Source organism: Zootoca vivipara, chromosome 9, assembly GCF_963506605.1.
Source record: "Zootoca vivipara chromosome 9, rZooViv1.1, whole genome shotgun sequence".
Lineage (NCBI taxonomy): Eukaryota > Metazoa > Chordata > Lepidosauria > Squamata > Lacertidae > Zootoca > Zootoca vivipara.
The window spans coordinates 42,899,458-42,921,242 of NC_083284.1; the positions used below are offsets into that span (position 1 = coordinate 42,899,458).

The 21,785-nt window shown below is 40.9% G+C and overlaps 1 protein-coding gene across 4 annotated transcripts in view; it reads right to left on the reverse strand.

Moving 5' to 3' along the window:
* Window positions 1-21,785, reverse strand: part of FSTL5 (follistatin like 5) — a 300,362-nt gene that overhangs the window by 54,998 nt on the left and 223,579 nt on the right. For all 4 annotated transcript variants that reach the window (XM_060278679.1, XM_060278681.1, XM_035112814.2 and 1 more), the window contains 3 exons: window positions 16,717-16,837; window positions 8,848-9,009; window positions 7,500-7,634 (listed from right to left, as the gene is read on the reverse strand). In XM_060278679.1, the coding sequence (XP_060134662.1) occupies window positions 7,500-7,634; window positions 8,848-9,009; window positions 16,717-16,837 (418 nt within the window). The remainder of the gene's footprint in view (window positions 1-7,499; window positions 7,635-8,847; window positions 9,010-16,716; window positions 16,838-21,785) is intronic.

Genomic DNA, 21,785 nt, shown 5'->3' on the forward strand with positions numbered 1-21,785 from the left:
GGAGAAATCCTAGCTTGGGCTGGATTTTCCAACCACATCTGCAGTTCTGCCAGCTCCTGCTGGTCAATGCACAAGGTGGAGTGGGGTGTTTCGCTATGCAAACTGGCACAGCCTAAGGACACAGTTCAGGTACCTCCTCAGAATTGGAAGGGCTTTGGTTCCAGTTGATCCATTGCAATGTGCCCAGCAGAGGGATACCTTCATGAAACCTGAAACCCTACCAGTAGCATAGATCAGGGGTTAGGATTCCTCTGCTTGTCCTTTAGGAAGATAATAGAAATACCTGTCTTATTATTGTGTAACTCACCCTCTGAATGCTAAGGTCTCCTAATCACATATATGAAGCTAATGTACCAATAGACATGATCTCACAAGATGTAGCGATGGTTGCCAAAGAGGATGGCTTTAAAAGAGGAACAGACAAATCCACGGAGGTTGAGGCTATGAATGGCTACCAGCTGTGATGGCTATGTTCTACCTCTACTCTCAGAGGCAGTATGGCTGTGAATGCGGTTGCTGTGAGTCCCAAGTGGGGAGAACATTGTTGCACTCTTGCCCGGTCTGTGGGCTTTTCATAAGCCACTGTCTGAACAGGATGCTGAACAAGATAGGCCTTTGGTCTGATTGAACAGGCCTTGCTATCTTTCAGTTTATGGGCTCACAGGGACACGGCATGGTTTTGTGGACTGAGATGTAACTTTATTTCCAAATCACATTTCAACTCTAAGTTTATGACTTCTGAAGTTTGAAGTTTGCATGAAGTCTCTTGCGGAGTTAATTATTATATTTCTGTGATTAGGCTGGAACACAATACATATAAAATAAGTGTTGACAGGTAAGCAAACAGGCATGTTACGTATATACAAAGGACTTTAAAATCTCTTAGGACTGAGAGATATATTAAATTGTTCCAATACTAATAGGAGTGTCAAAAGGGTTTACCAGATTACCATCTTTTGTTAAAATTGCGCCAAGCTGTCAAAGAAGCTTAACTCATTGCTTCTTGAAGACAAGATTGTAACAACTGCAGGATAAAATGCTTTCACAGTGTTTTTCATTGACTTTAATCTTGAATTTCCATTTTGATGATGAATTGTTATCATCTTAGTAGTACTGGCTTCTCTCGGGAGCAGAAATGTGACAAGAGTGTGTTATCTGCAGGAAACTTTAAAATAAAATTATATCCTCCAACTGCAACCAAAGCCAAAGCTCAGACTATTTATTTACTTTTATTCTTGCTAAGAGCAACAGGCATCACATAGTCCACTGAAGGTCTTATCCATCACTCCATTTTCTTGCCTGCTATAAAAGATGGCATATTAATCTCTTAACAAACCACACTGTAGGTTATTACATCTCTAAAATCTAATCTCAAATTCTAAGTGTAAGTATAATGTAAATGCTTTGAAGATTTGCTTGATATTAAACACTTCTCACCAGTAAATTGGAGTTTCTGATTTTGTTGTTACTGTCAAAGAAATCCAGTGGAAGAGAAATGGATGCTTCATATCTTTTACTTCTGTACAGCCCAGTGAGATAGAAGAACCTTTATCTCACTCAACAAAATCCAGCCCTCCCAAGCTCCTCTTTAGTGGCAAGCAGATGATGCATGAGGTCCAAAAAGCTGTCTCCAGGGCTGTGGTGAGAAGGTATGTCAAGAATGAACTTTATATTGTGAAACTTTTTTTATATATACACTGTGCCTCACTGCACATTCCTTTAGACGAAGAAGAAAGCTTCTGAGGCCTATGACCGAAACCTTTCATCTGTATTAATTCATAAAAGTTGTATAACTCTACAACACAGAACAGGCTTTGCGGCAGGTTTGATGTCGGGACCACATGGAACTTTCTCTCGATAGCAGGTTGGAAGACATTTAACTAAACTAGGGCACTTTCTTTTTTACCCATCAAAGCCAGAAAAGCAGGTGTTCAAGTGTTCTGTGATGGATTTACGCATCGGAGGGCTACTTTGCCAAAAGTAGAACCTAAGAATAATGGAGCAGGTATATATATTGGAGAACAATGGAAAAAGAACTGTATGATGGCAGCACAGGTTAATCTTGATCCTGATGGTGCAGCCGTTAGGAAGAAGAACATGCAGAGAGTGACAATAGGAGAGAGCCAGGGCTCCTCATCACTTCTCTTCTAATGTCAATATACTAGCTTCATGGTAGGTGGGTCACTGTTGCTTACTGGGAGGAGGGAGGGGAGGGGCAAGGCAGCAGGAAGGTCACCAAGCCACTTCTGTATAATACACTACTGTCCTGCCGAAAGTAGGGACCCAGGTGGCGCTGTGGTTAAACCACTGAGCCTAGGGCTTGCCGATCAGAAGGTCGGTGGTTCGAATCCCTGTGACGGGGTGAGCTCCCGTTACTTGGTCCCAGCTCCTGCCAACCTAGCAGTTCGAAAGCACGTCAAAATGCAAGTAGATAAATAGGAACCGCTACAGCAGGAAGGTAAACGGCGTTTCCATGTGCTGCTCTGGTTTGCCAGAAGCGGCTTTGTCATGCTGGCCACATGACCTGGAAGCTATACGCCGGCTCCCTCGGCCAATAATGCGAGATGAGCGCGCAACTCCAGAGTCGGTCACGACTGGACCTAATGGTCAGGGGTCCCTTTACCTTTACCTATCCTGCCGAAAACTTTTGGACTTTCATTTTTTCCTCCTTTGTCACTATCATCATTCTATTTTCAACAACATTTTTGCATGTGAGTATTAAATTATTCCTGCATTGCAGGGGATTGGACAAGATGACCCTTGGGGTACCTTCCAACTCTACAATTCTATGAAATTAGATATACTCAGGACTTCTTTTCAGGTGGAACTCACCAGAACTCAGTTCCAGCACCTCTCAAGAGGGCGCCATTGCCATTGTAAGAGAAGGAGGGAGGTGTTTGTGGTGAGTTCTGGTGACTCTTTTTCTACAAAAATAGCACTGGGTATACTCATTGTGCAAGAGGAACTGACAGATTAAGTTGCAAATAACACAATATAGGTCACTGAAAAATTCAAATAAGGGCACTGACGGAGAACTCTGGCATGAGGGTGCCATGATGAAAATTGTTAGATGGGACTGAGGGAACCAGATTCCATATTTTTTAAAAATAATAGTAATAATAATGTTTAGTATATTTGCTCACCATAAAGATTATCTTTTAAAAGTTAAGCACCTTGAAGTTCCATTGATTTCGCTGGGAGAGAACAAAACAAGTACTTCAGTTTTCTCATTGAAATCAATAGGAGTAAGTTCAAAGTGCTTAACTTAGGCATGATTGTCTCATATTTACAATAAAATCAGAATGTCTGCTACCTGGTTCCGAGAGAACCAAGTAAATATGCAACTAAGAGGCTTGGCACAATTATTGGGCATGCTGTAGTAAATTATTGCTGAAAACAATATTACTTTTCAGATTTACAATTCTTGGTTTAATCCTTTTGCCATAGCAATCACTTCAGCTCTGACTTCTACAAGGCAAACCCCAAATATCAATCAAATCTGAAGTTCACAGCAAATGTCTGTTCTGTTCACTTGCAAACTAAAGCACAGTGACAAGGAAAATGCTAGAATTATCAGGATTGAGCTTTCTACTAAAAGCGACCTACCATAGGGAGGTCCTTACAGGTGATTTATGTTCTCATGCGCTGGCTGGTGATGTTCCAAATTAGCTTGATAGATGGGAAGGAAGGGACTGAGAGACGGAAGTAAAAAACATGCTTGGTGTTTTGTGCTGCGTTTGTTCAGCTTTGGCAAAAAAACATTTCACCTGCCTCACATTTTATGGTTTGTAGTACTTCTTGAATGTCTTATAAATTCAGATTTAAAGTTTATTTTATAAAAAGAAAATAAGAACTAAGTCATATCCTTACCTATCATATTATTAACTTTTACTAGTCAGGTTCATAGGTTTAATTCCAGAAAGAATAATATTTTTCATGCTTTGCAACCAATTATTCATTATTTCCCTTTTATATGGTGCTTTTAGGAAAACAAACTGTTCCAATATCTTTGTTTCTTTCAACCAAAACAACCTTGTGAGGTAGATCAGGATTATCATCCACTAAATAACTCACAATGAATGAGCTCCATGGGGAACATATTATGAGAAGTTTGAAGCAAAGGGACATGTGCTCTGTCACTTGCTCTCATTCCTTCAACATTGTGACCATTGATAATAAAAAGATGAAAGGCAGGGACGGCTGCCCTAGAAGGTATGGAAGGGACAGGACCTCAGGTTTCTGTCTAGCTTCCCAGAGACGACTGGCAGCTGAAACATGAGGAATGGTCCTTTTTTTAAAAAAAAAAATATGCACAAAGAGTAGGGAGCAGGGGAGGTAGTGATAATGAATACTGAGATTGGGGAATAGCATACAAAGAAGAAAGGGCAGGGGCTAGCATGGAGCTATTGGTGGAATAGTTGGAAGGAACCACTGAGATTACCACTGAAAAGGAGCCAAACATAATGTGAGGAGACCAAAGCTTAGTGGTAGAGAACATGCTTTGCATGCAGAATGATCCAGGTTCAATCTCTGGCACCACCTCCCCCTCTTAAATAGAACAGACAGCAGCTGAAGGAGAACATACTGCCTGGACAACTTCTGCCAGACTCAGAGCAGACAATATTGGGTATGGGGTCAGCAAACATTTTCAGCAGGGAGCCGGTCCAGTGTCCCTCAGACCTTGTGTGGGGACCAGCCTATATATATACATATACATATACATATACATATACATATACATATACATAGGGTTGAACGAATTCCTATGCCCTACAAATAACCCAGAGATGGATTTTAAATCAAAGCACACATTCTACTCATGCAAAAACACGCTGATTCCCGGACCGTCCGCGGGCCAGATTTAGAAGGCAATTGGGCCATATCCGGCCCCCGGGCCTTAATTTGCCTTCCCATGAGTTAGGCAAACCAACTGCCTGACTTTCTATAAGGCAGCTTCTTTTGTTGCTAACATCCTGCCTTAGAATGCGGGTGGCATAGTGTAAGTGTGAATTGGTTGTGGTGTGTGTGATTTTAAGCAGATGATTCATAAGCAAGAGAAGGGCACTGAACTCTTATTTCTGTGCACCAATCCTCTCCATTCGGGCAGCACCACCATTTATGGAGGTTTAGCAGATAACATTTAGTAAAGGGATGGGGGGGGGGGGAGAGGGTTGGCTTCCCACACCTTCCCAACATAACTTCATTTGCCATATGGGGCTGCTTATTGGTAAAAGCAAAATAAACAGCCAGAGATTCAGCAAATTAAACAGCAAATTAAAAAACAGCCAGAGATTCTGAACACAGTTTGCCCATGGCAGGAGTGGCTTTAAAATGTGTGATGAGGTTTTTTTGTATTAATAGGTTACCTGCAAAATTCACATTGTGTAAATCAACTACTCTTTTCTTTAAAATAGTAGTCGTATTGAGGAGTATTGCATCTACCTGAGCATATGTAACTCTAGTGATTTCAGTAGGACTGGGCACAAGATTGTGTGGCTCAAGCCTATTGGACAGCTTCTAGGAATATTATGATGCGGGGATGAGAGTGAAGACATATCCGTTTTGTAATGACAAGTTTTTATTAGGCACTGTGATGGTCTATTTTGACTGTGTAAGAATTACTGCTACCAGGTGGTAAACAGCCTCACTAGAGACTATTAATTTCATTCGATTTCACTTCATCACCTAGACAACATGGCAGAGAAGCTGCCATTTGTAGACAGATGGCACTTGCGACATTTACTTGTAAGAGGCCACCAAATATATTGAGTAGTGTTTTATTCTTCAGCCAGATAATCAAATTATTGAATAGTATCCAATGCTATGAAATATTCTTAGAAGTGATGTACTGACATAGATGACTACTGTAACTATAATTGGGCTTCCTTCTATATATCTATGACAATGTCAGTGTCATCCTAGCTGGGGAGAGGAGAAGCAGCAGAAGGTTGGAAAAACATTTGAATATGTGGTAATTTTCTCAGCAACGAAGTTCACATTTAGAAATACCATTTCCATCTCCAATCATTAGAATTAGAAAGGTAATCTCAAGGATCTACAAGAACCATCAATCAAAAATTAATTGCAATGGGAAGCCAATCTACACCTTAGTGCTACCTGGCAATAAGCCCCATTGAACACAGTGGGAGTTTCTGTTGTGCAAATGTGTATACTATTGCTCTATAAGTTTTATACAAACCTTGGAGTATTAATGCTCACTTCAAAACAATACTACATTTCACTTTCGCCAAAGTGAATACTACATTTCTCTTTCCACCTACCCACCCCTGCATCCAACCCCCATTCCTATCTAGTTACACTTTCTACCATTGTAAAAAAAAATGTAGATGCACAAAGGACGTCTCTCTCCCCACTTCTGATGCCTGACACTTCCATGGCAATAAGCCAGGCACAGAAAGCACTGGGAAATGGAATTTTGCTTGGTCAACACTTAAAGTTGATGTCTAGTACTTCAACGTCTTCCGTAAACCACACACTTTAAGCAAATATGGCACAAATTAAGGAAATGATTGTTGTTGATATTTATGCTGTCTCCATGAAGCCACACATGTCCCCTCCATAATATTTCCAATGCGTTCCCAGATAATAAAGTCAAAAATATGAATGAACAGACCTCAGACCTTAGATGCTAATGACTGAGATCCAATGGTTCCTTAAAAAGCACACCTATTTGTAGGCGTGCTATGGTCCATGGGGTCATGAAGAGTCAGACACGACTAAACGACTAAACCACAACAACAATTTGTACAAAGGTGGCCCCTGATTTCTTATTGTTCCACCCATGTCACACCAAATACCATTCTGGAAAGCAGCTTTTCAGAGAGTTCTGGAGACTGCAGCAGGAAGGAGGCAGTAAAGTCTTAAATTAATAATATCACCTTTTCTCTCTCTCTCTCTCTCTCACACACACACACAAACACACACACAAACACACACACAAACACACCACACTATTGTAACCAAACCGAAGACAAGATATTTATTGCAGGTTCAGTCAGGCTGTTTGGCCAGTTACTGACACCCTAAGTTCCTGGAAGAGCTGTTTAGAATTATATCTGAAAACTCATAGATTTCATAAACAAATCAGTTCCCCTGAGGAATGAGAGGCAAGAAGATTAAGTGAAAATAAAGACAGCCTCTGTTACCTCTTAAATGGGGATCTGTTGTTGCTTTTGTCAGTATTGCTTTTGAGCGACTGTTATTTCTGTGGCAATTACATGGATGCCAAGGCAATCCTTGCACAGGATGTTCTGGGAAAACTAGCAGGCTACAGTGATTTGACCTCTTTCCAGTTATATGAATCTGCCACATTTGATGATCTAGCCTCAATCAGAACATTCCAAGGGATGTCTCAAAACATATTATGAGACAGTAAAACTTTTTTCTAATATGTGCATCTCCTACGGTTTCTAACTACTTCCTATCAATTATCAATGGCTTTTCTTCTTTAGGTATGAGATAACATAAAAAGTACACACGTGTCTTTCGAGCAGAATCCTCCACAAAAAGTGAAGAGATGTCTTCATCCACTCCTGCTTCATTCTTTGCAATACAGGTGTATGCTCCTGTGTCTTCATAGCGTACATTGCTAATGTGTACCTCGCTGCCATTTGCTGGGTGCACAAGAAAAAAAGGAGTACATGAGTTATGATTTTTGTTGTGTCACTTTGCTCGCAAGATGAAACAGGTAGCATTTGTTTTAGCCCAGCCCATTTAAATACCTTTGGCCCTCCTCCTTGAACTCCCCTACCTTGGGGGGGGGAATATAAAATGTGGCCACAAATGATGCACATTCTTCTGCTTGCTATCAGCGAGGAGCAATGCCTTTTTCTATTTCATTGCCAATGTGTGCACATTTCATCATAGCTCAATCAATGCACATGTGAACTCTCAGGTAGAGAGAGGCAATGGATTTGGTCTATAAAAATGCTAATTCAGAAACTGATATTCACATATTAAAGGAGAAGATATGTTAGTTGGTTAAACAGCATGTGCTTGGTTTTTTTTTTTTAAATAAACTTACCGCTTCAAAATGGAAAATACTTCACTGTGGTATGTAGCAACTGAGTAATTTCGTTGTTCCCGCAGGGGGACAATGACAATAAAGATATCTTATTTCTGTGAGCGACAGAAGCTACAGACAGCCTCCTCCCATCTTAAGCACAAGCTCTTCTCCCAGCGCCAGTGGGAGCGGGGAGGGGGATGTCTCCAGCGGGGAATCAGGAAGTAGAGGGCATGGCTCAGGCAGAGTAGCAGAGCCACTGCTCCACTTAGGAAAGGAAGGGGGAAGCAAGGAAAGCGCAGCAAGAAGACCGCTCCCGCCGGTCCCGGAATTGCGCAAGAAGTGCCGGGGGCGGAGATTCAGTATTCCCAGACTACTTTGCTGGAAAAAGACGCGCGAATCTCCATTCGGAGGTTCTGACCTAGACTGACAACATGTACATAGTACTGACTCTGCACTGTAAATAGTGTGCACTTAATAAAAGCATGAAAATGCAACGCTGTGAGGAGTCGTTACTCTAGAGTAGCCGCTACAGCACCTGTGACAATTTCCTAAAACGATTACTTGATACACTCGCACAACATACTAAGGTGAGTTGGAAATACTTATGGACAGAGAAGTAAAGGAAAACATACACTGTATAGAACATGTTACTTGTAGACTTCAGAACTGCCAGTTTCACTTCTGAGGTGGAGTTAACACATCATACCTGTTGCTCAAGGCTCTGCCTGAAGGCATGATGAATAAATTACACCAGTTTAAAAGTTCACGTTGCTCTCCAAAGTCTTTGTAGTGCAGATAAAAAGACATGTCTATGCTTTTACCTTGAAGAGTTAACTGTTTAGATAACTTTGGAGTTATATCAATCCCGTTCTTCAACCAGCCAAGCACTGGATTGGGGATACCCTCTGCATGGCACCGAAGGCTGGCTGTAACACCAGGCTCCCTTGCTTGGCTTTCGGGGAACACTCTTATGACTGGCGGAACTGAAATAGACAAAAAGCATGATAAATCAAATGGAATGCAAGTGCAAACATATTTTAAAAAGTAATAAGTGATAACAATTGTTTCGCTGTGTATCATTGGCAAAGCAGAAGGAAATCATGACATTGACCATCTTGGCCACGAGTCCTGGAAGACCTGTTCCCTGCCTTGTAGGCCTTTCTACCTGGGCCCTGACTGACTCCAGCTACAAAAACCTATGGCTGCTGAACAGACTCTTGGGCTGGGGTTTTGTTCCGGGGGTTTTTTGCTGAGGAGGAGGGGTAGTTGCCGTTGGGTTTTTTGTATATTTATTTTAGATCTTGTGATTTATGTGGAAATTGTTCAGTTTGGTTGTGTATTTTAATGTTTTGTTTATTGTTTATTACTGCTTTTGTTTTCTTGTAGTTTTGCCTTTCTTCATGTTGTAAGCCACATTGAACATGGTTTGAACTGTGGAAAGGTGGCATACCAATAAAATTATGAATGTGTGCATGTAAATGTTTCCTAGCAGATATTGACCTCTGTCATACAATTTCGGAAGGGCCATAGCTCAGTGGTAAAACAGCTGCTTTGCATGCAGGTTCAATCCCCAGTATCCTGAGGTAGGGCTGGGAGAAAGATTTCTTGTCTGAAATCCTAGAGAGCCCCTGTCCATCAGTGTACACAATGCTAAGCTAGATGGACTAAAGGTCTCACTCTGTATAAGGCAGTTTCCTCCTTTCCTGTGTTGTGGAAGGGTGAACATGCAGGGCCATTTGCAATTTGCCTACATACCCAGGGTTAGTAGATAAATATTTCTGCATTGAAAATATATTTAATCTTCCTTTCCAAGTTGCATGAGAAAATTAAACTCGTACAGTCAGAATCAATACATAATTAGTGAGGGGAAAACCACATTTCATGGCTGAGTGGCAACCAGAGGATTACATCTAGTCATTTATGACTATACTATTACCTCACCTGGGATTTACAGTGTAAGACAAAACTACTGTGTGATGTAATTGTAAAATAAGAGTTGTCATATTCAAATGTACCTCTGCATTAGCAATAAAGCTCTCTAATTAAAATGGATTGCTTACACCCATCTCTTCAGGTTATTTACTTTCACTGTGATTGCAGTAGATCCCTACTAATTAAATTTTAATGCTTGCATTGTATGATTTTGTGCTAACTCTTTTCAAACAGAAAAAAATAAAAGTGATAATCTAGAGGTAACTGTAGGTATCAAAGTCCATGTAGCCACCTATTTCATAGGAAAGCTTCCAGCGATATTGTTCACAATCTAAGGAACTCCAAATGCACATATACAGCTCTAGCATACATGCATCATGTAGGGCTAAATGTGTGGATGGAAGAACGCAGAGACGGGGAAAAAAAACAGTTGAGGACATCTTTCCCCCCCATATATCTCATAAGAAAAACACAAGTTCACAGAAAACCACACAAGGAAGATAATACCTTACAAAAGAGTCTTAAATCATTCCAAATACCACATGGTTCTGATGGTGCCCCTTCAACTTCTGGTATGATGAAAATGTACCGTTTTCCAATAAATTTAATATTATCTTGCTTACCTTCCCCTACTCAAATAAAATGTGCTAACTTTATGATAAACATGATGTGGCAAATTCATAACAGCCACACTAATGTCGCTAGAATCTCTCTCTACCCCATTAAACTAGTATACCTCCTAGCTGCTGTAAGAAAATGCATTATCATTTCCTGATCCTCCAGTGGAACCAAGAACAAATAAAGGATTCAAGAGTAGATTATATAATGCTGTGCTAATAATCTCAGCTGAAGGTTTGTTTGCCATTCTTGGGGGGAAGGGCAGTACAAAATACTTCTTTAAAAATGTGGGAAGGGGACATAGCTGCCAAGTTTTCCCTTTTCTCACGAGGAAGCCTATTCAGCATAAGGGAAAATCCCTTAAAAAAGGGGATAACTTGGCAGCTATGGAAGGGGAGAATTTCGGTGAAGACAGACAAGGCCTGGGTGCTTGGGCTCTTTCCTTTTCATAATTCTAGTGTGATCTCAGTGCCAACAACCCAGCTTTGTGTGCTGTGGGAAAGGCCCTCCCTCGTGGGCTTCTCACAAACGCTACTTGTGGAACACCTGACAGAGGTGCAAGAAAGGATATTACTTCAAAAAACAAATGAATGTGCTGCTCTCAGGCACTCCACATGCAGCCTCTGTGTCTTCCTCCTCTTTCTGGAAAGTTCAGGTGAGAATGTTGCAATGCAATGACTTCCCAGGGCTGTTCCAGGAACCACAGGAATCTAGAGAGGCTGTGGAATGCCATGCTAGAACTATGAAAAGGAAATAACCGCATACTCACTCCTCAGACATGCTGCAGCTTTATCAAACACTCTCCCTTGAAAATTTCACAGAAATGCTAATGTCTTCACAAAAGAGGAACACATTCTGGAGGTGGGGGGGGGGAGGGCTGCACAGGAATTGCTTCCCAAAGTTGGTATGTAGAGTTTAACACAGTGTTAAATAAAGTTGAGATGAAAATCATGTAGGTGGAGACATTTCCCAAGAAAGCAGCAGGAAATGGTCCCCATTTTCACAGGGATTTTTTTTTTTAGGGTGGGGGGATGACTGGGAAAATAGTGATCTTATTAAATAATACTGTTGTTAATAGTTTTCATCTTCCTCCAAAATCTGGGGAGAGTAGGTAAGCTGATCATTAATTTCTTATGGATGTAACTGATATTACCTGAGAAAGAAAAATCAGTCATACAAAGAATGCACTTTTCAATACTTTTAGATATATATTTTTTAACAACAACAACAACACCCTAACACTCCAGTACCATCTTGGAGCACAGTTATTGACATGGGAGAAAATATAAATGATAAAACATAAATTATTAATTTTGACTATTATGAAATGGGATTATCTGTTTTCCGATGCAACCCAACTGTTTAAAGGAAATGGCTCAGCATGGCACCCTCATTATAATTATGCTGGCAAGAAAGAAATGACTTTGATGCATTTTGCACCTCAGTAATAATCATACGCAAAATGAAAAGCATTGAATAGTTTTTGAAGGAGGAAATTAGAAATAACAAACTTTAATCTTGATTCTTATCATACGCTCCAGCTGTTCCTATTTATCAGAGACAATTTCTGTTTTCTGGTAGTTGGGAGTTAAATCTCAGAGTGTGGGGTGTACCTCTTATCTGCTTCTTGCGCTTGTAGATGCATATAATGGGAGTGCAAAGGCACCATGCAGCGCCTTGCTCTGAATTTCCCCATAATGCAGCTGCTGAGGTGCATATTGAACTGTTGACAACCTATCTTAGGACAATCATGCTTTTCCTAGTGCAGCTGGAAAAGCAACTTACAAATAATGAGTACAACCTTCAGAATGTGAAGTAGAACCTTGATTCTCAGTGTGGGAATTGAGTGCTTTAGTATGCCCTCATTTCCATTTCTGAAGTGGTAGATGACAGGTTTTTATCCTTATCCTGGTAAACCAATTTATTTCATGGTCATAGGCTTCCTAAAGGGACTTTATTGTTGTACCCAGAAGAAAAGCTGCCAGCTTATTATCCCACCAGTCCTAATAGAAGCATAGAATTGTAGAGTTGGAAGGGACCCTGAGGATCATCTAGTCCAGGCATGGCCAAACTTGGCCCTCCAGCTGTTTTGGGACTACAATTCCCATCATCCCTGACCACTGGTCCTGTTACCTAGGGATGATGGGAGGTGTAGTCCCAAAAGAAGCCAGAGGGCCAAGTTTGGTGGTGCCTGATCTAGTCCAACTACCTGCAATGTAGGAATCTCAACTAGATCATACATGACAGATACATCACAATAAAGCCCTGCAGCCATGCTTCATGCTGCTATCCCACCCTTTCTCGATGAAGGATATTAAGTCCCAGACTCAGTTCTGGAAACTGCTGGACATATACACAGCAGCAGCCAACTGGCAACAGGGAAATGCAGCTTCCAGTGCTTCCCAGTGTTAAGTAACACTGGTATTAGCATGCTGGTGCTAGTGTCTAGGTCTTAATCCTGAATCCCAGTGTTGCTATTCACATTCCTCACCTATGTTTCCTTTCACAAACTTGGGGAAATTGGGGTTGTTGCAAGGAGACTGGCTGTTGTTGTTGTTGTTGTTGTTTCAAATTATATAACCCACTTTATCTGAAGATCCCAGGGTGGTGTATAACATTAGTAAATCATTTGCATAGTATAATAAAAATAGACAGTAAAATAATCACAGAAACAATCATAATAACTGCCCCCCAATACATTAAAAGGCCACAGATTGTTTAGTGGCTGAAGGCCTGGGTAAAGAGGAATCTAAAGACATGTAATGATGGCACCAGGCAAGCCTCTTTGGGTTGAAATTTCTTGGTAGGGTGACAAGGACTGATTTCTACTGCTTAGGGTTCCAGATTGTGTGGAAGCCTGTGTACATGATGGTCCAAATTCATCCTTCAAACCTTTGCACTGAATGTGTGGGTTACAGGGGGAAAGCCCATTTGATGTGGTCCTACTTCCAAGTCACATCTTCTCCCACTCAAATGTTCTCCCTAACCATTCATCTGAATGGTGCTCATGGATTTACTTAAAATGAAATTTTACAGGTATTGCTCTTTTTTCTATATATCTATATCTATCTAATATATATATATATATATATATATATATAATTTTCTCTGCTTCTAAATTTTGTCGCTATTCTATTCGGGGAGCCACTATTCATCAAATTGCCATAGGAAACGCTAAGATAATATCACAACAACAACTTATCAATGTTGTATGAAAAGTTGCTATTGGACTTGTGTTGTTTTATTTGCACATTGTACTTCAGATCGTGAAGCTGAGGCTCCAATACTTTGGCCACCTCATGAGAAGAGAAGAATCCTTGGAAAAGACCCTGATGTTGGGAAAGATGGAGGGCACTAGGAGAAGGGGACGACAGAGGACAAGATGGTTGGACAGTGTTCTCGAAGCTACGAACATGAGTTTGACCAAACTGCGGGAGGCAGTGCAAGACAGGAGTGCCTGGCGTGCTATGGTCCATGGGGTCATGAAGAGTCGGACACTACTAAACGACTAAACAACAACAACAACAACAACTTCTTTGAAAATGAAGCAAAGTTTGAATGAAAAATTATAGACTGAATTCTATAAATTATGTATGTCAGTAAAAGAGCAAATGCCTCTTGCCTATGACATTATTAAAAACATCAATTGCTCCCTGTCACTGTCCTACCTCATTCATTCTGTTTCCACACTCAGATCAACTCAAAAGTCAACATGGTGAATATTCATAAATAAAATAAAATAAAACTGTGCTCGCTTTCTCCCTCTCTCTTAGTAGGGGAAGGGGGGGAAGCCGTGGGGGGGGGGTGAGAGAAGAATAGATCTGGATCAAAATGGCGATCTATAAACCAGTTTTGTTTAAAAGTTTTATTTGATTTACACACTGATTAATCACATGTGCTCACAAGTAAGTCTCACTGAACTGAAAGTAACATGCTTGCAGGAAAATTTACTAAGGGTTTCTTTCCTATCACAAAAAAGAAGTGTTATCCAGGTTCGTTAGCTGCATTACCATATGCTCATAAGGGATTTAGATGGAAAGGAGCTCCAGATATCAGGCAGCACCGTCCCCAGAAGCACTGGATCTGGACCCTGACTTCACAGAGACCAAGTCCAACCATCAGGCTCCTGCCTAACCTGAGATCCATCAACCAGGAATCCCAGTGACTTCAGACGCTGAGGAGCCAGTGTCTTTGCTTCCACTGGCTTCGCAAGCCACTGAATCTGTGCATGACTGCATTGTACAGCCCAGCAACAAAGAAAACAGGCTGCCAGGTTACGGGCAGAAAAGGTGTGGAGCCAATGAGAGACTACAGAAGAGCTCAACCAACCTTTGTCAGAACAGGTCATCTCCTTTCCTGGGACCTGTTCTGAAGGACCTGATTTGACTCCAGCTCTTGACCTGTTAAGTGCTTCCACAGTCTCTGTGTTTCAGTTTCTTTTCCTTGCAACATCTGCTGAGACACTACCCAACTTCTTTCCTCCAGATTCCATTGTGGGTTCATTGTGGGCATTAATTAGAAATTCAATTCCATCACTATGCAATAGAGCTGGTGTTGTGTCATAGCTAGAGTCTTTGACTAGAAATGGGGAGACCAAAACTCAAACCTGTACTTAGATACAAGGTCATAAAGGGTGACCTTGGTCAGCACACCCATTCTCTCTGGAAATAGATGCTCTTGCCTCCAGCAGAGAATGGAAACATTTACGCTAAACAAAATCAAGTCAATAGGCTTAACAGGTCTATTATTTTGAAGGCATGGAAATTATTTTCACTGCAGCCGAGCCAAGGGTCTGTCCATCATTCAGTACAAAGAGTTATGCCTATTTTTAGAGTTAGGCAGTATGTAAGGTAAGGTGAGAAGGGTGGGGAGATATGGTTCTCTAGGGATACTATGACATACATATTTACTCCCTCCTTGAAGCAGTGGAAGACCTTGGGGGTCTCCAATTTCAGCAGTGCCCTCTTTGCTTCCATTTGCCAATATTTAGGAAAACAGTGGTTAGAGCTACAAACAGAATCCATAAAATTGCTGCTTCATCTGACCAATGCATTAAGCTTCACATTTTGACCCAGTTTAGCTCCAATGTGTAAATCCCAATATATTCATCTGGTCACAATCTGATTTGACAAAAGTGCAAATACAAAAATATAGCTACAGGAGTACTGTCAAATCATGGTCACAGTGATTGCATTAACTGTAGAGAGATGTATCCTTAATGTAAGGAACTACATGGCACATTATAGCCCTGTAAAAATCTATCTTTTTCAATGCCCTTCTTCTTCCCCAATAATCCCACCTCCTTTAAATTGACAGAGAAAAAAGGTAGGTGATTGGTTTGATCCTTTGGCCTAAAGAGATAAAATTGCCTCCTTTTATTTGCATTTTTATGGAGTTTGATGAAGTAGCACCCTTCTAATAAGTCTCAACTCCTTCCTAGATATCAAGAAGTCATAATGATTGACACATACAGAGCTAATAAATATTCATAGAGACCTCTGACCATTTTATTCAATAAAGCAAAATACATATTAGATAATCTGATCGCTTGGGAAGGAGCTTCAAAATACTACCCAAAACACATGCATTTCAAGCCACTAAGCAGAGACAATAGTGTTCATTGTTACTGAGTTCCAGTAGGTCTATGATGGCTTACTGGAAGCATTAGGTTGCTCTGCATTTTAAGTCCTATTTTTCTTTAATATGAGGGCAGCTTTTTGTCTGGAAAGCATGACACATTATTGAAAACAGACAGACTACAAATGGATTATTGCACTATGCAATAAAATGATTAATCTGTTATTCAAAGCCATGTTTTCCCTAAATATCTATTATTTTACAAACAGAATACTAAGAAGGCACATTGTTTAACACAATTAAGAGCTCAAAGTACAGAGTAAATAAACTGTGTGGTCTTCCTTATTATTTTCAATAAGAATTAATTGTTTAGAATTGCTACATGCTGTGATTAAATCTCATTTTCCTGTAGCTTTGTTTATAGAAGAGAAAATATTAATGAAAACCTATCATCCATGTCTGTTTTTGCTTTTTGGTTTTCATATAGCAATTAAGAAACCCAGTCTACTGAATTAAATCTAGAGACTGCACCACAACTTGGCAAATCAAACATTTTCCCTTACCATTTACTTGAAGAATATGAGTCTGATAAAGTTTATCATAGCCATCTGCATAGCAGCTGTAATTTCCCATGTGAGTTGTAGTGATCTTAGTAATGTACAGGGACCCATCATCGCCAAAATCCTAAAGGGAAAGAAGAATCAGAAGGTGATCACAAGTACCTGGACAAAAAGTACAACAGCTGCTCAATTCACTTTAGAGGTACGATACAAATACCAATGAATTTAAAGAGTTTCTAGTCTCTTCAGTATAAATATTATAATATTACTGTGTCAACAACCTACATGATATCAAAGTCACACTGGAAATGTGTCAAACCACAAAGACAGCAGCTAATTTGAAGATCAACTGACAGGTGATTAAAATGATGTGGATCAACATAGGGGATGCTGGGAGCAAATTCTGATTCTGCAAATGGGTCCGTGGACCTTCTGAAGTGACAGGCAGATCAGTGTTAATGAGGCGTCAGCGAAGCACACATGTAGTAAAGATAATAATAATTTATTTATATCCCACCCATCTGGCTGGTTTTCCCCAGCCACTCTGGGCAGCTCCCAACAGAACACTAAAAACATATGAAAACTTCAAACATTAAAAACTTCCCTAAACAGGGCTGCCTTCAGATGTCTTCTAAAAGTCAGATAGTTGTTTATTTCCTTGACATCTGATGGGTTTCACAGGTTGGGCGCCCCTACTGAGAAGGCCCTCTGCCTGGTTCCCTGTAACCTCACTTCTTGCAGTGAGGGAACCGCCAGAAGGCCCTCGGAGCTGGACCTCAGTGTCTGGGCTAAATGATGGGGGTGGAGACGCTCCTTCAAGAAGATCCAGCACTGCAGCCACTGGATTTACTGGATCCAAAGCTGCCAAATGCCCTGTTTTGGAGTTTTCCACACCTTTCCACAACTAGTAGCTTACTACTCACTAACCATAGTTCATGCCTTCTGCTGTGGTGGTGATCCTGCCCACAGCAGTATTCCTATCTGTAGGTGTAGACCAGAGGAGACAAATTTATATACCACTTTACTCACCCAGCAATCAATGTAAGGGAGGGCAGGATTATGTTCTATGAGTCCTGGCCTGGCATTTCAACACCTTGAATGCATATTTAGATCAGACCTGCACAACTTGTGACCTATCAAGCCAAGCACAGCTCGGCCCATCAACCATTTACGCCACATGAAACTTTCTTGTCCTAGCTTCCGGGTTCAGCGCCAGCGCCGATCAGCGGGGTTTCGTCTCGTCTCCGAGACGGCCCGTCCCTGCTAGGAGTGGGGAGGGCAGCGAGAGCGACGCTGCGCCCCTTAGAACCTCGGGAAGGGCGTCCCGGGGGCTAATTTGCTTGGCACAGCCCAAATCCGGACTCCCCAACCCTTCGGCTAGCTCTAATAAGAGCTCCGGAGCGAGGAGGGTAGAAGTCGCGGGGGCCATTTTGAGCGGCAACGTTATTCTAGCAGGGAGAAGCTTCAAGCCGAAGGCGGAGAGCGCTGGATTCTTCCGAAAATAAAACGATTGGAAACAAGACTGTAAGTAACCTCACGATTTGGATTATAAAACAATTTGGATCTGGGAGAGAGGGGAGAAAAGAGGAAGCCACCCCCCCCCCCACGGCAATAAAAGAGACAGTAAATAGAAACCCGAAGCCGTAAACAGAAGATTTGCAATTCAAAAGGATCCCTCAAAGGCATCAAAGAGAATCTCCCCTTTGATGCAGGGTGAAAGGGGAGAGAGAATGTGGTTGTGAGTGCCCTGCAGCAAGAGGTAATGACTAAGAAAAACCTCTCTTTTCCTCGGGAGCCGGCAGCCCAGACAACCCAGTGAGTTGATCAGGATTTATAAGTCAATTTTTATTTCACTTTGTACTTCTGGACTTTGTGGAATTTCTTTTTGGGTTTAAATGTCTGTGAAATGTGAGTTCGAACTTTATTGTTAATAAGACTTGAAGAATGCAGCCAGTTTGTTAAAATGGAGTCGAGAAAATAAACTGTGATCATACTCCACCCCACGTGACAAGTTTTGACCTTGGCAGGATCGAACTATGTCAACAAAAAAGTGTTCCCCTGAGTTCCAGCGGTCTGTTTTGACCTTAATGTGGGAAACAAGAATAGAACTATGTCAAGAGGAGATACGACGGCAAGAGTTACAGCAACAATTTCAGATGGTGATGGCAGAATATGATTTTTTAGAAGATGAAGCTTTTGACACTGAAAAAGATGAATGTGAGAATGACAATGATGGTGACTGTGATTTGGAAGGAAAAGATGAAGATGAGGACTGTGATGATTCAACACAAAATGAAACACACCACGGAAAAAATGATGACTTTACCCTACAAAAAGTTGGATGGAGTGCCCTGCCTTTGAGGAGGGCACGATTGGTATTACTGGAACTCCAGAACGCCCACAGGGAAGAAGGAAAAAATATGCAGAGAAGAAAAGAAATTCAGGGGTCTTGTATGGTGGCCTGGATGGCAAAAGACTGTAAACAGGGGGTGGGGTGAAGGGAAAGTGATGTTGTGATTATAAGGATGGATTAACAGGTTTATAACTGGTCTGCTGATTATGGAATTTGCTGGATTGGGAGGGTGGAGCCGGTAATCGGGGATGTAAGGTTAAATTGAGAATAGTTATAGTTTTAAAAGTGAATGGATTTTGGAAAAATGTGAAAATATGGAGGCTTATAGAGGGAGTAAAAATTAGGCACGGGAAGATAAAATGGGAGTTTGATTTTTCGGTGATTTGAATATTAGATGAAAATGTTAACAATTGATTTATAAGTTGTATAAGATATAAAGGTGTATTTTTATAAAGTAAGAAACTGTTGCAGATGATAAAAAAGGGATGAAAACCGGGGAAGGGGGGAGGGGAAGCCCACAAAATATGGTTTTACAATTATGAATGTAAGAAAAATTTTTCTGTTTTGTATTGTTTTTTTCTCTCTTTTTTTGCCCTTTCTTTTTTCTCTTTTTTCCTATTTCTCTTTTTTTCTTTTTTTTTTGGTATGACAATAGATGGTTGGATGGATGGCCTCCTGCGTACTGCCCTGGTTTGCTGGAGCTCCCTGGTGGCAGGGGGGGGGGCTTTGGGGTCAGGGGAGGGGGAGGAGGACAGAAATCCAAGCATAAAATGGACCATCTCGGACTGTTCACATACATGGGATACTTCTGTGGCAGGGGAGGACCCATGTGGGTGGGTAGGAAGGAGGTGGAAAAGGTGTTTATGTATGTACCGTTTTTTGTATTCTGTAAAATTAATAAAAAGTATGTTGAAAAAAAAAGAAACTTTCTTGTCCTATTCCTTTAATCCAAGTTGGGTCAGCAAAACCAGGACGTTCATTTACTGAGCTTCGGGTAGAGCATCATGAATGAATGACATATCTTTGTTCAACTTGGTGGGTCACAAGTTGTTTAGGCCTGCTGTGAATCATCTTCTAGCCGTAAAGTTTTATTTGTTAGTTTTCTGCTCCAACAAGGTCCAGAGAACACATTAAGCATGAAAAATATATAATCAGCACAGTAAACAGAAACAGAATATACGATAGGACATGGAAGCTACCCAGTTCTTCTGTTTTTAAGAAGTAACTGATATCGCTGATATATATCATTTTCCCAGGACCCTGTATTCTTATAAAACATGTATGAATCTTTCCTCAGACTTGGATAGGATTTAAACAAGGTACTGAACTGCATACTTCCTCTTCAACACTTGAAATGTTGCAATAAGAAAAAGAAGAAAACAAGCTGAGCCCAGTTGTATGTGAAGTACTCTCCTGTGTCTACACAGTATCAAATCCAGAAAGTCTTCAATAGTACTGTATGATTAATAACTATGACTTAATTAGGCCATTACACTTGCTGTTAGTAGTTTCTTCTTAATTCTTATTTTGGCTTTTATGTTTCAACACCATTAATGTTATTAGGTACCAAGTGGGTGTTTCTTTTATATAGATGTGTGGTATATTTTCATAAAACTACAGTAAGTTAATTGGAACAACCTGTTAGCTAGGACCATATGGAGTCCCATTGAAAGTATATTACGATGAGAGATAACTTCTGTTGTACAATATTTAATGCAACACTAAAAATACAACACATAACAGGAAATTAAAGGATACAGCAACATAGCAAAGCACTTTTTCTGATCTGTTTAAAAGCCTTCAGATGATAAAGAGCTCAAACTGGGAAACTAAATAAGGTGAGATGAAGAAGAAGAGAAGAAGAGTTTGGATTTGATATCCTGCTTTATCACTACCCGAACGAGTCTCAAAGCGGCTAACAATCTCCTTTCCCTTCCTCCCCCACAACAAACACTCTGTGAGGTGAGTGGGGCTGAGAGACTTCAGAGAAGTGTGACTAGCCCATTGTCACCCAGCAGCTGCATGTGGAGAAGCGGAGACGCGAACCCGTTTCAACAGATTACGAGTCTACCACTCTTAACCACCACACCACATTGGCTCTATTCTCAAACACTATTCTGACACTATTCTCAAAGCAGTGGCATATTGGCCTGGTTCAGACAAGCTTCTGGGTGTAGAAAGGCTATGGAGAGGGAATTGGCTTGTTCCTTGCCACAAGCACACTTGCTTTGCCATATGTTGATGAATTGGATGGTGCATTCAACTGTAAAACAATGCATGTAAGTATCAACCTCACAGTAATTTCTTAGATTCTATCACTTAACAACAAAACTAATGCAGTAGACTTGTATGCACATTGGCCCCTATGCAGAAGTTTTGGGCATAAATGAGCAGTCAACAGCGTGAAGGTGACAAGCAGAATAGTGTTTGTTATAGGTTAGAGGGAGATTAAGGGCTCAATTCAACTAACTGGCCCTGGAAGCAGTCCTGTAAAGACGTCCACATGGGGCTTTCCCCCTTCTCCCCTCCCAGCTGGCTTGTGCAGGATCAGGGCATCTCCCAGAACAACATGTGGGAGGAGGAGAGAGGAGATCATTTTATCAGACAAGCAGAAATGAATTTCAACACTGAATTCTTTCCTAGGATGTGTTGTACCTATTATGGTATGCATGGATTTGAATGTTTTGGGCTTTATTTGTTTTGAATATTTATACTTTAG